General features: G+C 32.9%; 1 protein-coding gene across 1 annotated transcript; it reads right to left on the bottom strand.

Moving 5' to 3' along the window:
* Nucleotides 1-5859: 5859 nt before the first annotated feature.
* On the bottom strand, nucleotides 5860-15309 carry LOC127718470 (acid phosphatase type 7-like). The gene is made up of 8 exons (XM_052224517.1): nucleotides 15096-15309; nucleotides 13589-13693; nucleotides 12480-12635; nucleotides 11616-11691; nucleotides 10977-11094; nucleotides 9656-9859; nucleotides 8878-9068; nucleotides 5860-6932 (listed from the first exon to the last, which is right to left on the bottom strand). The coding sequence occupies exons 1-8, from the start codon at nucleotides 15246-15248 to the stop codon at nucleotides 6445-6447; spliced, it is 1491 nt and encodes a 496-aa protein (XP_052080477.1). The 5' UTR covers nucleotides 15249-15309; the 3' UTR covers nucleotides 5860-6444.
* Between the last annotated feature and the right edge of the window lie 2738 nt (nucleotides 15310-18047).

Raw genomic sequence — 18047 nt, 5'->3', positions numbered from 1 at the left:
AATAAAACTTTGCAACTCGATTAAGTATATTCAAACATATATCTGGCGAAAAATACTATTTAAAACAGTTTAATTTCTGGGCAATTTCGGTCAAAAATCGATTTAAAAAAGTGAATATTTCGGGATTTTTCAAAATGGCGGATGATGTATATGGAAATTTTGCATCAAATCGAGGATTTGTATAGTAAGACTTTCCTTGATTTAATTTAATTTTCATGTAGAATCTCTGATGTTTCTGTTATTTTCTTTGGTGATATTTCGATATGATTGATTTCAAAATTTATTGATTTAAATAAAAAAATATTATCTCAAGTGTGACACGGGAAAATTTTATTTTGACAGATATCCAGGATATACGGTTACCAGAAAATAGTTAACAATAAAATTTATAATAAAATTTTTTCTCTTCTTTTTTTAAAAGGTTTTTTTCCTGTTTTCTGTAAAATTTATCTTTCTTTAGAAATATATTTATACATTCCTTTTAGAACAAAAAAATATTTACGTCCCAAGAGAGAAAAAAATCCCAACAATTATTATAGATAAATATTCCATACCTTCAAAATCCCATCACTTGACGAACAGGTGAACTCTGACTTTGGATGTAATGTTACATAACAATATATTGTCAGGTAGACGTGCAAACCAAAAGCAACCAGGTGACATTAAACATCCTGTGTATACATGTATTACCAGAGTTTAAATTTTGTAATATACAAAAGTTTTCATAACTGTACAAATAAATATCTTCTCTTCCCCGTGTCAAACCAGAAGAAGTATGTATCATAATAAACTTAAAGAAAATATGAATATTATAAAAAAAAATCTTTAAAAAAATAATTTTTGCTTTAAAAGATAATCAAACTAATATTTATGTTTCTATAATTATTTTAAAAAAATATTTTGATTCAAATTTTAATTTAAATGGATTTTGTATTATTTCGTAAAAAATTAAACGAGATTTCATTGAATATGATTTTATTATTTATTTTTTTAATTCAATATTTTAAGCAAAATCCAGGCATTCAATAAATCGATATAAAGTTAAACTTGTGTAAAAAATTTTATTATTGTATACATTTCAACAGAGACATATAATACAATTGCTCTGATTTCAACAACATTGTATACTTGACAATATTTATCGACAGAGTTATCGGTCCTGAATAGGACTGATATAGTTGGGTATGGAAATCGACCTTTTGCAAGTGCATATATTCATGTACATGTAAAAGACATTGATTGATTTTGAAACATTCAAATACGAAATAAAAGAGGAATTTTGGTCTGTTTTGTGGGGTTCTTATATCAACTCAATTTTCAAACAGTCACAGATATTGCATAGAGATTTTTTCAACCCAAAATAGACTAACAGGTGTATTGATATTCCTTTGCATAAGGTCGATTTCTATCCGACGCAGCTCATATGTCATTAGAACATGCTAGATTAACATTTTTAACTGATGTCCTTCGATGTGTTTAGCAATAAACCAAACCAGCAATATAGTTGTGAATAAACTGTCAAAAGTTACTGGTAAATTGCTAAGATTGTGATAAAAGATTTTGCCGTTGATCTCTTGAATTTTTACGAATCCGCATCTGATTGAAACCGCTGAATTTGATAAACCATCTTTGCAATAATTATATTTCAGAAGGCCTTGTTTTACTGTAGAAATAGTGGTAGTAAAAACTTTATTGAGAAATATGTTTTATCTTGATGACCCGGATATACATCGTTCAATATAAATGAGAGGCGGAAGATACAAAAGGAATATTCAAACTCATAAGGATGTTCGCTTGTCATGTTTTGGAATTTTTGTCAGATTCTCGGAATCCTCTGGTTTTATCCATTTGAATGCCTTAAAAAATTTTGCCCATTGACCCCCATTTTCTTTTTATAAATCTGTTACATGTATAATTATAAGTCTTCTGTAAAAGTATTTTAAAATCCTTGTTATTTTTTAATAGTTTTTGACAACTTAATGTCAATGATAAAGCTATGAAAAATCAAGAGAGAACATTTTCCCGCCAAAATTTCAATGACTAATATCTGGAAGACAAGGACATTGACCTATATTTTTTTTTTGCTCTTTTGGTTCCTTTAATAATCCGCTATCAATATATACTCGTGTTATGAAAAGCTTGTTATTTTGAAACTGAGTAGCGAACCTCCATAAATCGAAGACAAACTAACAACGCCATGGAAAAATAAACAGATGTACGACGCAAATATGTACAGTCTGCAAAACACAACATAGAACACTACGAACCGGAAGTGTTGTCATAAGCTCTAAAAAGATTAGTAGATTCAGCTCCACATGTGATACCCGTCGTGTGTCTCCTACAGAATACGTTAATAAGTTTTCTCTTATGGTTGCGGCCTGATATCCATTTTTTGCATGAAGAGATATTTCTCGTATCACACTGCACGAAAAAGTGATACGAAGACTATGTTGATTTGCGGTCAGACAATTCCCAGACTTCCATAAATAAGTCAAGATGAAGTGATAAAAGTAAACAAATGGCATCTGCAAGGAAATAAACACTAACATAAACTTTAATTAATGAACATTAATACACATTTAATATTCCTCAGGTCATTGATAAATTTCAAAGGTTAAGACGATGTATATGTCGTCCATGGCATTTTTTTTATCAAACTCTTTTTACAAGACAAACGATATACATGAATGTTACCGAAAGGAAATAACACACACATAATCAAAAAAACTCAACACAAAGTACCACACTGAAAACTAAGAGCAACCCAAAAACAATTTTAACAAAACTAGGGGTGTTCTCAGATGCCGCCGGAAGTATTTTTGTTTAGTAAAGGTATATATACGGACGGGAAATTTGAAGTTCCATCGTCTTTTTTATGTTAATACCAAAGGAGACGTACTATGATTTTAAAAAATCTACTTTTACGTAAATGATTTAGGGTTAGACTTTAATTCAGTTTTGTTGTGAATTCCGTGATCGTTAGTTTGCACTATATACTAGTAACTTTCTCTCTTTCGTTTAAAGTTTTTATTGATGAAGGTGTTGTTCAGCTACTGCGTCTGGTTTTTTTTTAATAAACACCAGTTCACTTATCTTTATTTTGATGCATTACAGGAATATTTCATGTGTTTTCTCTGCCTTGAAATTCTGTAAATTGGCAATACACATTATCGTGTCGTGTATGACGTTGTTTGGTTGAATTTTTCCTTGCACTGTTTTGTGTTGGTTCATTTTTGTATATACATTTAGTTTGTCCATTTAAATTAAAAATTGGATGGTTGAGGTTAGAAAATAATAGTTTAAACTCGTACCATGTTTATATGCATATAAGAGAGGCGAAAGATACCAAAGGATATTGAAAGTCAAAAACAAAAGACGACGAAAATACAAGCAACAGTACACAAAACAGCATAGATTGAGCAACATAATTACCAATAAAATATTGGGGTGATCACAGGTTCACTGGAAGGGTAAGCTCCACACATGACACCCGTGGTGCTGCTCATGTAAGTACAAACCCAATGATGTCTTATTTGGCACGTCAAATTCGAGGAAAAGTGGACGAGATTGTGGTAAAAACATTTGGAACATATTCGTCGAGATCTGTGAAATAGATATTCAATAACGGTCAACAAACTCGTGATGGCGTTCGTAAAATTTTCGGAAAAAAATGATGTCAACTTCACCACTTGGAACTCTTCGTTGAATAACTCCTTGTAACAGCAACACATTATGAAGGAAATCATGATAGGTTGCAAGCTCTGGAATATCGTTTCACCTGGGTGAAATATACTCCGTGAGCAACACGACGGGTGCCACATGTGGAGCAGGATCTGCTTACCCTTCTGGAGCACCTGAGATCACCCCCATTTTTTGGTGGGGTTCGTGTTGCTTAGTCTTTAGTTTTCTATGTTGTTTCTTGTGTACTATTATTTGTCTGTTTGTCTTTTTCTTTTTTAGCCATGGCGTTGTCAGTTTATTTTCGATCTATGAGTTTGACTGTCCCTCTGGTATCTTTCGCCCCTCTCTTCCGTATATAGGTGCTAATAAAATGTTGCTACATAGAAATTTGAAAATTCACAATTACGTAGCTGAAATCATCTCTTTTGTCCTAAAGTTTTGTCCTTAGCCCACCCTTATTGTCACTTAGAATTGTAGGTCAAGATATGAGGCAGATTTATCTGTATCCTTTGTATCCTTTATTTCAAGTTCGGTGGGATAGATGAGTTCAAAAAGTCATCAAACTTTGAATTATTTAGTGAGAAGACATGATCAATACAGCGGAAAGGGAAGTTAAATTATTATGCTTTCTAACAAGCTCATAAGTCAGGAAGCTCGTCAGCGGTTGTCTTGAGTCATATATTTAGAAAAGAGGATGCTTGAGGGCAGATGTTGGTGGACGTTTTATGACTTTTTTTTTAACTTTATTTTTAACCCTGTTTTCAGATGCGGGACTATTTGGAGATTATTTTTTTCAAAGTTGTATGTTGCATTCAAGATAAATGTTTGATTGTTTCAGTCGTTTGGATGTCGTCTCATTGATTGACGCAAAATAATAGCTTCAATACATATCATGTTCAAATGCCTGTCGATAGAATCAGTCAGGAAGCTCTTCAGTGATTGTACTGTGTCATAAATGCATATTTTATTTATTTTAAAAAAAGATGCATTAATCATTGAGGGCATATTTGGTATTTGCAGCTTCTTTTCTTTCTTTCTTTTTTTTTTTTTTTTTTTTTTACTTTACTAGTATTGAAAACATAAGATTCAGGACGATTTCGCAACAATTTCGAGATTTTGGTTCCAAATTGTATTTAGCCCTTCTTCAAACATAAATTGAATGATAAGATGTAAAACATTCATCCGAGGGTGGGGGGGCACTTCTATACTTTATTGATAGGGGTGTCGCTTGGGTTCTGTTATCCAACCCATTTAATATCATTTAGATCTTCAAAATGTATACCTTTTCATATATTGTGTAGGTTTAAAATTTAACCTTTTCTTATATTGGTTGGGTTGAGGTTGGGTTTTTCGTGGTGTGTTGGAAAAGTGAAATATTTAATGCTAAATTCTTTAAGATGCCTTTTGGTGTTACTTCGATACATATAGCGTGGCTCTGTGCTATTGTAAAACATGTTTGTATGCTTTGTCTATATGCCTTTTTTTTATGTTTCTTTGATACATATATGACGTGGCTCTGTACTTATACATCCCGTCATTGTGTTTTTGTACTATGTTAAATTTGTGTATTCTTGTCTTAATTTTTGCTAATATGATTGGTCTATATACCATTTTGTGCTTCGGTGTTGCAGGTTTGTTTGATTTTTAGTGAATTAGATTATAACACAATGTTGACTGCTGTATCCCTATTTTTGACATTTTTACCTATTATGTCTGTTTGTTTTGTTCACGCATCGTTGTCAATATAATGGCATTTGATGCGACTGTCATACAAGTGAAAGGTTTAGCTAGCTATAAAACCAGGTTCAATCCACCATTTTCTACATAGAAAATGCCTGTACCAAGTCAGGAATATGACAGTTGTTGTCCATTCGTTTGATGTGTTTGAGCTTTTGATTTTGCCATTTGATTAGGGACTTTCATATACAAGTAACTTGAACTTTATTGCCCTTATCATATATTATTGGTAGTTTTCCCCACCTATACACATATTTTCATGCTGGAGAATGCTACCTATTCCCGCGACACGTCCTATCACCTTGTATATAAATAGTGGCTCCTAGAGCATTCATCACTGGTTTCTTCAATGTTTTATTTATTATCCAAAAAACCTAAACGGTTCTTTTCAACATTTATTTGAATATGATATAACGCCTACATCAGACGTTTTTGGCACTAACATGCTAATCATGACAGCTAGAAACATGTATAATTTGTTCGGGAATGGTATACAGGGGATACACATTTCCCATTTGTAAAAAAATGGTTTACAATGCAATACATACGAATACAAAAAATAATGTACGAAACACTACATGTACGTACAAAGAAGCACATTGATAACATTAATTTATTGGAGAACATGCGCCACTGGGTACAATTCTCGTTTCCCGAATAGAACTATGTTGTATCAAAATACACTCTTAATATATTTTTTGTCTAATAAAGACACCTATGCACCAAAATGTTTCAGAAATGTGACAACCACAGACCAAGATGTATATTTCTCTTTCTGCAACGATACGGCAAACCACACTTTTCAGGAATGACATACGAGCATAAAGATCACACATTGAGGTGTGCAAAAGACAACATCCAGTTATAAGTAATAATATATCATACTACTTCTGAAATCCACTTTTCGATCCAGTCATTGATATATTCCAATCTCCTCGTGTATTGTTCTGTTCAACCATTAAGGCAAAGCACGTGCCATCACGTGTGCTAATATGACCTTCATCTGACATTTAGCTTTCACTAATTTCAGTGCACTAACATATCAAAAGAATCGATGCTTTCTGTCGGTTGATAAACAAGAAAATCGTCCTCGATATCGGTATTATGCTGTAATGGTTGATGTCGGTATTGTCGTCTGCGATTCATCCAGTTTCCGGATACATGTGCGCATGTGCGAATGTTGTTGAGACAGAAGTAACAACATCTACATGAATAACAACAGAACATAAGGGATAGAACTATGACAATGACAATTCCCGACGTGAACAAAATCAGCAAAGTAACAAAACGGATCGGCAATGGACAAGTACAGAATTCCGGGAAAACGGTGCTATTCTTACAATCAATATTTTGTAAGAATGGACCATGATGTTCTTGCACGATCCAAAATTGATCCAAAACATCTTTGGTTATAGCACTTATTTGATCAAAATGTAAATGTGTTTTATTTACAACAGAAAGTCTTCCGTAAGAATTTTTACTCCTTCTGCCAGCTCTGAATGCAGACCAGGGACCTAAAAAAAATGAAAAACATGTTTTAGATTTTCTATTCATATTGTTTCATTTATGTTTCAATATATAATCGTGTGACAAATGATGGACACGAAGAAGATGATTACTCCGACGATGTCGACACCTTCGGCCTAGCTCCGTTTTTGGAGTTTATGCATTTTCCTCTTGTTATGTTTTTTTTGTAAAACAAATACATGTGTTATGACATGTGGTACGATTACCGATGAGACAACTATCTAACAAATTCCAATCGCTATTACTAATCAGTTGTTATATGTCTATGCATAATTTTATAAACAATAATAGACCACTTCAGAGTACGTTGCATGTCCATCAAAAACTTTGTTAGAGTTTCCTCCCAGAGGGAATTACCAGCCCCGAAGTCAGCACTTCTGTGTTAACAAGAATTGTCATAGTAAGTATAAAAATGAAGATGTGGTGTGATTGCCAATAAGACAACTCTTCACAAGAGACCAAATGACACAGAAATTTTATAACTAAAGGTCACCGTACGGCCTTCAACATGAAACATAGCCCATACCGCATATTCGGCTATATAAGGTCATAATGCTAAATCATTATTTTACAAAACTTGAAGGGCTTGGAAATACGAAGGACTTTCAAACCCAAGGAAAAGTAACCTTTTGGAATTTGTGGTCCTCAACACACTTAAACTTCGTTCTCTATTTGGCATTTCAACTTTTTTAGTTGAGCTTCTCTGATGAGTCTTTTATAGACGATTCGCCCGTCTGACGTACACAATTTTGATTCTGGCATATGTGATGGCTTTTTCTATGATGAGTTTATATTCAAGTCAGAATTGGCATGTAACTGACTGTCAAATGCTATCGTCAAAACCAATTCACGGACAGATATGTACATTGTAAACCTTACTTTATATATAATTACATTCAATTTATACATCGAAATACTGTGAATTCATCCTTTATTCGTGGATTTCAATTTTGTGGATCATTTTCCCAGATTCTCCATAATTATATTCATATAATAAATTTGTAATATTAGATAAGTATAAAAAAAGAAGATGTGGTATGATTGACAATGAGATAACACTTCACAAGAGACCAAATGACACAGAAATTAACAACTATAGGTCACCGTACGGTCTTTAAAATTGAGCAAAGCCCATACCGCATGGTCCGCTATCAAAGGCCCCGAAATGACAATTGTAAAACAATTCAAACGAGAACACAAACGGCCGAATTCATATACAAAAACAAATAAGCTTGACAACGAGTGCATGGATCCCTCTTTTAAAAAATGACATCTAGCTTGATAGTGTGTGAAGATATTTTTTATGAACAAATCACCGATATACATACATGTATTAGATAATTGTACAGCAAAAAAAATGCAGGTACATATGTTCATAATTATAAATTATCATTTTACTAAACTTTAAATTCTATGAAATACGAAGAACTTTCTAGCCGAAGCAAAAAAAGTCTTTCGGCATTTTGGGTTCTCAACACTCATCAACTTCGTGCTTTATTTGGCCTTTTAACTTTTTTAGTTGAGCGTCACTGGCGAGTCCTGCATGGACGAAACGCCCGTCCGACGTACACAATTTTGATGCTGGTATCTGTGATGGGTTTTTCTATGATGAGTTTATATTCAAGTCAGAATTGGCATGTAACTGACTGTCAAAAGCTATCGTCAAAACCAATTCACGGACAGTTATGTACAATGTAAACCCTAAGTTATGTATAATTACTTTCAATTTATACATAGAAATTATTTTTTTTCTTTTTCGTGGATTTTAATTTTGTAGATCTTTGATTTTGTTGTCTTCCTAGAATCTTTATAATTTTATTCATATAGAAAGTTTGTAATTTTTGAACATTTGAATTCGTATTTCAAATGTTCCTACAAAATCCACGAAAATTGGATTCCAACGAATAATAATGAATTTGTAATAAAACATACTTGAAAATCCCGTCAAGTCTACTCCTTCCAAATTTCCACCAGCACCGGAAATTATATGAACAGGAGCACGTGGATGTAAATAGCTATGTTGAATGACGTCAGAGTGATACACAGGCCATAAACGCTCGTAGGAATGCTCGTGAGCTTCTATCACAAGGTCAACTCCCATAGCATAAAACAAATCTTCAAGTCTGCAATACAGAATTGGTATGAATTAATCTAGAATTCACGTTCACATGAATGTTTTGTTAAAAGAAACATATTAAGGACATTAAGCAAGTCTGTTATGTGAGCTTTCCTTTACTCATAATTGCATAGGATTTTAAATACCTTTGACACGCGCATCACTGAAGATACAATAAATTTATTTTCCTAAAATATTTGCAAATTTACTTATTTACGTATTCGGTCCTTATTCATCTTTGGCTTTCAAATAATCGGCTTTGAGCGCGTCCCTGATGAAGGTAAATCCCGAAAAGCGCTTCGGACGTATGCAATTGATAACGTAATTCATTTTTTTTTTCTGTAACAGTTTTTCAAATATCTAATTGAGTATGCTTGTTTGTAAATTGATATGCACTGCTTATCTAGAACTGTGCAGTATTATAATCTTTTTTTTTCTATGAAGAAATCTGAATGTTGGCAAATATATTTTTTTGTTATTTGTGTTAAATTGGTAAGCCTTGAACAATAAAATTCAGTAATTTCGTAATCGTTATTTAAAAGGTTAAAGGATTCTGAAATTTCAATTTAAATAGAGAATGTCTATGGTTCTTACCCTCTTTTAACCCATTGTCCCCAAAAGTGCGGCGTACAGTCGTCAAGGTTACTATTTGTGCAATACATAGGTCGATGTCCAAGTGCAATAATCCATGGAGTCTGTTTCCTATTCTGATTAGCTATCGTCAGATCTTCTAACAACCAATCATATTGTTTACAAGTGAAATCCTGGTTATGAATGAAGTAAACCTCTGATGAAAAACTGAAAAAGGGGATAAATATATACAAGTAATGTTCCATATCAGTATGACTTTTAATTTGAAATGATTACTTAATAAAACTTAGAGGTATTGAAGGAATAAAAGCGTATTCGCCAACCAAAAAAAAAGTTAACAAATTGGTATGCATCGCGCTTAAAAGTCAAGTCCGTATAATTGTGTTAGAATGTCCACAATGACTGACGGTTATATTAGCATTTAATTTTATAACAACATAAACATATAAATACGAACTATAACATGTATAATGTGAGAGCATAAAAGCCTAATGAAATTGTGTTATGCATTACTATTACCGTAACAGCCAGCAACCGTTATTACTCCTCCCATTCATAAAATCCTGGCTTAGGACTATTGAAATGTTAAGAAACGCCTTACATCCTAGAAATTTCTCGTTATTGGTCTACTGTTGTTAAGATCCATCCAATCATTTTAATATACCATAGACAATTAATGGAGAGAATTCGGCATAAAAAATGTCAAACCCTGAACCCGTTACATAAGTGCATTTCACAATTATTTTATGTTTTTTAGCAAAAAACATCCAAAAACATTTTCGTCTCGCTCCACTCGGCGCGAGATTGGATTATACGCCCCCTCTTTCAAATATCCTAGAAACGCGCCTGACATCAGATTAAAAAAGAATGGGTTTTTCCGATTTCCATTCAGATCAACTGTGTTGCTATCTTGTATAGTCTGTTGTTCACATTGCCATCGCAATACAATGAATTGTTTAGTTTAAACAGTATTTTGTTCAAATAAATTGAATTGGATTGGGCAACAGACATAGCCTATGTAAGCCCTCTCCATAAAACAAGGTATAATATATTACAATATAAAACAATAAAAAAATAATAAGGATTTTATAAAATATTTTAAAGATGAAATTTTGAACTGTATAAAACCAAATTATGGAAAGAAAATTATCTGGCAAATTGTTAATGGCACTACATGGATAAAACCAGAGGATTCCGAATATCTGGCAAAAATTCAAAAACAAGAGACACTTTAAGAGTAGCAAACATCCCTTAATCTATTTCACCTATTGAAAGCCAGTCATAACGTGTGTTCTAAATTAATCAGACTATAATAAATCCTCACCTGATAAAATGCACCGGTCCAATATCGAAACTGTACCAAAGTTTCTCAAATGGCATCGGCCAAGGTGTCCCGGGCATTGAGAATCTTAATCTATAGTGGTGCAAGTCATGTGACAGCTCTTTTAAAAAGAAATAACATATCAAAATACAATAAAACACATTAAATATTTTGACAAATAAGCACTTAACATATTATACGAAAAGTCAGAAAAACAGGCGAATGTGGACGCAAAGAAAATGAATAAACTGCGAATGTAAATCGCCGCGAAGTCGGCTGAAAATCAGTGCTAAACGCGAAATAAAGTATCCGCGAAAATACGTTGGTTTACATTATTCAGACATGTTGGTGAATGGGACAGAAGTTACGAGTTACAATCAGGAATAATCCTTATGATCCCGCTTGTTAACCCCTTTATACCATCATTCTTCATTTTAACCCCCTAGCCTATATCCCACATTCCAAATAGCGTGTCATCCACGCAAAAAAAACGCTTACCTCATGCAATTTTACTTAATCATTAAACGTGTCCTGTGAATTCAGTGAAATTGTCATCGTACGTTTAAATTATGAAAGTTAAGTAACCTAGTAAATAAGTTATCAAAAGTGCATAATTATCTCTATTTTCAAGTACGCACGTACCATGGTTACCAGGTGACGTCATGTATGGAAACTGTGCTGCGATTGGTTGAATCATATCGAGAAAATCATCTCCTACCTATTGAAGACAAAACAAAATATATCATAAAAAAAATATTTCAATCCGTTCTAACAGAACTTCTGGAAAAATATCGATACAGTAATATGCATGCACATGTTTTATGTGTCTGTCCCAAGTTAAAGGCTATTTTCACCAAAACAAATCTTACGACTAACATTGATCTTTTTTCGCATTGTTGAAGGACGTACAGTGACCTCAAATTGCCTTTAACTTCTTCATTTGAACTCTTGTACATCTAATTGTCTCATACCATATCTCTTTGTTTTATATGGCTAGCTCTTAGCCTGTAAAAAATAAATCTGAAAACCATTAATAAAATATTCAAGTTCTATGGAGAAACTCTCCATACATTTGTAAACATAAAAATAAGGAGAGGCGAAATGATTGCCTATTAGACAACATCCGCTAGAGACCAAATAAATGAGAAATGAGCAATTATTGGTCCTCGTATGGCCCTCAACTATGAGAAAACAAATACCCTATAGTCAGCTATAAAAGGTCTTTATAAATACAGTACGGCCTTCAACAATGAGCACAATACATACCGCATAGCAAGCCCTGACAAGTCAAAATGTAAAAAACCTATGGGCTTCCTGTATAATGTGACAGAATTTCTGAATTGTGAATATATTGCAGGGATTCTAGATGATCCCACATGCATTTGAGAGTAAAACGGGTTCATTACTTGTACTGTAACACAAAACACTAATGGCTATTAAGAATAATAAAAACGATATATGAATATATCATATGGTTCACGTGAATCTTCGACATATCATACTTACTGAGCCTCCGTTTGAGTCAAGATCATAACCAAAATCTCCATTATGGAATATCGCCTGATATTGCCCCGTAGATAGTTCATCTTGTAAAGCCGGAAGTGTTAACTTTCCTGACTTCGATCCCATATCTCCATACACCAAAAGTTTTACCATTTGTTCCTAGAAAAGTAATTGTAAATTTGTTAATTTTCCAAAAATCACAACTTATTCCGAAATTTAATCAGATTTAATGATGATAGCATGATCGAAAAAAATGCTTAAAGGCGATATTAAATGGTCTTACTGTTGTTGAAGTTTGTATGTTTACCCCTAGAAGTTTTTTGGACTATAAGTTTTATTACGTTAGCTGTTGTCTTCTTCCTGTATGTCGCACATTTTCGTTTTTCTATATATTTTATATTTTCTAGTCTTAAATCCCAGTGGCGGATCGAGGGCGGGGGATGAGTTCCGGGGGTTGGAACTCCCTTTTTTTGGACGATCAATGCATTTAAATGGGGACATATGGTTGGACCTCCCCCTTTTTATCGTTGGTTAGGAACACCCCCCCCCCCCCCCCCCCCCCCCAACCCCTTTTGAAAATGGCTGGTTCTGCCCCTGAATCCCCATGACTCAGATGATCACAAAGAATTGTATAAGGCATATACAACTCAATCACATATTTTACCATGTAACTAAAATCAAATTATGAATGTTCTTTTTTCAACTCATTCCAAATATAGGAAATCGAGTTTGTATGGGGGTGTGGATGGGGTTTACAGAATAGAGAATAATGTACAGATTTTATAAAGAATAGAAAATAATGAACCAGGAATACAGAATAATGAATTAATAAAATATAAAGTTTATTGGGCAAAACGTTTAAAGAATAGAGAAAAATGGCATAAAACATTAAAGAAACCCCCATCGGCATCCAGACCCTCTTGTACTGCGGTTACTGATTGGGTGATTAGTAAATGCATGCTTAAATGAGTAACACAAATCCCCGACAAATTTCAAGGGTGACATTGGATGCGCCATAGGAGGAGTTTCCAATTCCATGAGTGCCACCCATCATTTCTTATTGGAAATCCCTTTTGATTTTTTTCACACAGAAAAAATTGCATAAATCTTACCTTGTCTTTAGACAGGGTCTTGAACATAAAGATGTCACTTTTGAAGACGTCATGTCCATAATCACAAGACACTTGGTAGAAGTATGTCTGATTTGCTTCAAGTTTCTGAAAATAGTAGCAAACAAAAAATGTATGTTTGGAAATTTCCTCATTTGTTATTGTTTTGGGAAAATTAAACTGGACTTACTTGCAAAGAACTTACTTATATATAAAATATCAGAAAGCGTCATTTAATTGTCAGTGAAACAACTATCTACCAGAGACCAAATGATTTAGGCAACCATAGGTCATCGTACGGCCTGCAACAATGAGAAAAACTCAAACAGTATAGTCAGCTTTAAAAGATCACTACATGACAAAATGTGAAATCATTCAAAAAAAAAACTTTACATAAAAATGGATTTTTGGGGTAGGTGTTGTTTTATTTTCGGTTCAATTGCATTATTCGCATATTTACTGATTTCAACAAGTCAACATGGCGGCTCCTTCGTTACGAAATGTCAACTGTGGAATTGACAGTAGCTTACGAGAAAAACGTGTAAATTAAAAAGGGCAAATGTTGGGTTTGAGAATTAAAAAGAATTGAGCACAATTTTTCTAGCGGTTATTTGCGAAATAATTCATGCAGCTGCAGATTAATTAAAATGTTTAAGCTTTATCTTACAGGGAGAAAAAAAGAACAGCTACAAACACGGCATACCCACCCTCGCTTCAGTTTTTAGTGACCGTATTTGTCCTATTAGAATCGAAATAATTCATGGAAGCCATAGATGAATTATTTCTTAATTATTCTCTCAAAGTATCAATTAGTACAGAAAACTTTAGAGTTAATAAATTTTGTGTATTCTATTCTTATGTGAACCTCATTTTCTATAACTGATGGTGTGGATGCGAGTTTACAGAATAGTGAATAATAGACTAAGTAAAAAAATATAAAGAATACAGAAAAATGGACCAAAAAAAAGAAAAGAGAATAATGGGTGCCTAAAATGTAAAGAAACGAAAATGTACAAAATGTATAAAGAATAGAGAAAAATAGTTAAACATTATACAATCTAAATTTTTACTATGGTGCGATTTTGACAATTGTATTCATTGTGTTGACCAGCTATTCTACATGTCTTGGTTCATTTACATTATATAATTCATATTACGTCTTGTTCACACGACACACATTGGTTTTCGTTCTCACAAATTCCAGACCAAAATGCAATGAATCCGGAGTCATGCAGAACACTTGAGGTGAGTAGTTTGACATCCGAATTCAACTAATATTGATTTGAATCTCGAATAAATATAGGTGATGACATAAATTCGTATTTCAATTCAGAGTATCATTGCGTATGCTTTCGATTAACCATTTCTTGCGCCAAAAAAACACGTCCATGCATAAATATGATTTTTACTCTGCAACATTATGTTGGTGACCATTCAGCGATCTCAGGTTCACGTGTTGCTTTTCTTTTTTTTTTTTTTAATGTTTTTCAATCAGATTTTGATATCATACCGTAAGTTCTGCTCTGTGTATATAAGAAAGTGCATTCCAATTGTCCTCCAGCAACTTTGATACATTCCCTTCGATGCTGAACTGTAATTTGTCGCTTATATCATAGAAAACAATACATCCGGTTTGGGAGACAGTGGACCACATTATAATCATCGATGATGTTTCTTCATTGCCAATGCTTATATGAACCAGTCGTGGCTTTTTATTCTCACTCGTGGAGCCTAAAATAAAAAGTTAATTTTTTTCTACTAAATATTTCATTTTCATGAAAGAATGTTGTACTAATGTTAATATTGATTAGACAATAAATCCTAAATCAATAGAAATAAACCGGACCATGGTACGCCAATAGAATAGCAATATAGTACAATACAATACAATTTTCAAAACCGCACCATATAGTAAAGATTTAGATTGTATAAGGTTGAACTATTTAAAAAAAAATTTGAAAATTGAAATTTTATTAACATGCATTCCGGATGACACTCTCCCAAATTTCCCAACAATTGTTCCTAATAATGTTAAAGCAATCTATGCTTTAAGAGAAGTGGTTATTCCTGCAGATTCATTTGACACCAGTCTGAATAATTCAAGATAACATTTAAAAGTAACTGCGTAAATTAACTGGTAGGTAATAGTTATCGGAAGTCATGAGTCTCGCGAGTGGTCAACCCACGTGAGTCGACTTTGTAAAACTCATTTTATTTTATTTTTGTCATTCGATAGTGGATTCGGTAAATTGACGACAGATAGTCCCTGAAAATATATATATTAACAATTTATGCAGACTCAGTTGGGGGTAGTGCTTGAAATATCGTATAGACACTTGTCTATTGTTGATGACCGTATATATTGATGTGTTACGTTGTTGGGATGCTGTCTCATTGACGTATACCGCAAATTTTCATTTATTCGTTAGTGAGTTTATGAGTAAAATAGTCGCAATATTTCTATGAAAAAGTTTGGACTTGAATAATCATCTGATAACTAATCAAACTGCATTATTGTTACAGTTCAACTCCGTGTGAATGAAAAAACATGTGGGATATCCATCATTGGGACAGCCACCAAACAGAAAAACAAGGGATGAAAAGATTAGAAAAAATCGTGTATTTGAATATTTATTTACTTAATATAAATAAGAAGATGTTGTATGAGTGCCAATGGGACAACTCTCAATCCAAGTCACAATGTATAAAAAGTTAACAATTATAGGTCAAAGTACGGTCTTCAACACGGAGCCTTGGCTCATAACGAACAGCAAGCTATAATAGGCCCCAAAATGACTAGTGTAAAACAATGCAAACAGATAATCCAACTGTCTAATCTATATGAAAAAAACGAGAAACGAGAAGTAGTAGAGAATTGATAAGAAGTAGTCGATTCGTAAACGATTATCAACGAGCGACTTTAGTCGCAAGTTGATTATCGTTTCCGAATCCACTACTTCTTATCAATTCTCTAGCTTAACCCATTTCTATTAAAACGACTGTCTGTTTTACGTTTTGACAATGAATCAACGATATTTCATAAAAATAGTTTAGTATTTTGTCTTTTTTATTCTATAATAGCTGGAAATGATTATATCCACACGGTTCGCATCTATAATTAGACATTCGACAAGTTAACATAAGTTTAAGATAACTTAAATGGGGTGTTAGCTCCCCTTTTTAACACCAGATTTCAGTTTTGTATATACATATTTCATTTAATGTTTAATCATTACAAATTATTTATATTGAATAGATTTTGGTATATTTAATTTATTCAAAAAGACATATATTAATATACAGAATTTATTTATCTTGTTTTGAAAAGTTAAAAAATTTTAATTACCAAAATTTAGAACCTTCAAAATTTATATATATAATATTTAGCAACATGTTTTGGTTAATTGAAGACTAAACACCGTTAAGCCGTTCTTAGTCAAAAAAATATTGATAAGGTAGATGCCATAAATCTGCCATTTCATAATGCTCAAATTCATGTTGCTTTCCTAAAGTATTAAAATTACGATTGTGCTTACGATTTAAATTGAACAATTATATTCAAATCTGTTTAAACTGTTTCCGTTTCATTAAGTTCGATTATTTTAACGTTATAATTTCATTTGGCATATATCGTTCACCGGTAAGTAAACTAGTTTTATCTGAGGTACGCATTCTGAATCCCCATCAGAATTGCTCTTGCTACGGATGTACAATGAATAATTATATTGATTTCATAAACTTACCATCAAGCTGTTCATAGCTGTGATCGTCTAATCGTTGGTAACGAATGCCATAACGGTGATATTAACAGTGCAAAGTTCGAACCTTGTATCCGGAATGAAATTTTTTCATTGTAATTTTTTTCTCGATAAAAATAGTTTTAATCTTAGAGGTATTATATACTTCATTTTCATGTAAAGGCGATGATTTTGTTTCTGGTTTTACAGTCAAAGAAGTAGTTTTACGGTCGTAGCTTATATATCACACTTTACTCAAATTAGAGTCCGTTCAATGTTGACGTGATATAAATAAATTTGAAAAGAACATGAACAAATCCAGACATAGTATATATATTTCGTTAGATAACAAAAGCGAATTATCTCTGAGATAGAAATACAGTTTATTGACATGTATTGACAGTTGTGCGCTTTAAGAGTGTTATTTAACTACTGATTTATGTGAGCACTCGTGGTATAGTGGTATCATGCACAGACTGAAGACTCTACTGATTATGAAGAAAATACGCGCGAGTTCGAACCCTTCATATGCCACTCGTTTTTGAGAGGATAAAAAATCGTAAGTTAAAAGTTTAAAGTTATAAAATTATCTTAAGTTAACGAAGTAGTCAGTGGATTCTTGAAAAATAATCCACTGTAAGAACAATAGAATGACGTCAGAGAAATGGGTTAAGTAGTAGAGAATTGATAAGAAGTAGTGGATTCGTAAACGATAATCAACGAGC

The sequence above is a fragment of the Mytilus californianus genome, unplaced genomic scaffold (genome assembly GCF_021869535.1).
Source record: "Mytilus californianus isolate M0D057914Y unplaced genomic scaffold, xbMytCali1.0.p SCAF_10, whole genome shotgun sequence".
In the NCBI taxonomy this organism is placed as follows: domain Eukaryota; kingdom Metazoa; phylum Mollusca; class Bivalvia; order Mytilida; family Mytilidae; genus Mytilus; species Mytilus californianus.
Note: the sequence above shows the minus strand (reverse complement) of the source record. Positions and strands in the feature narration are given on the sequence as shown.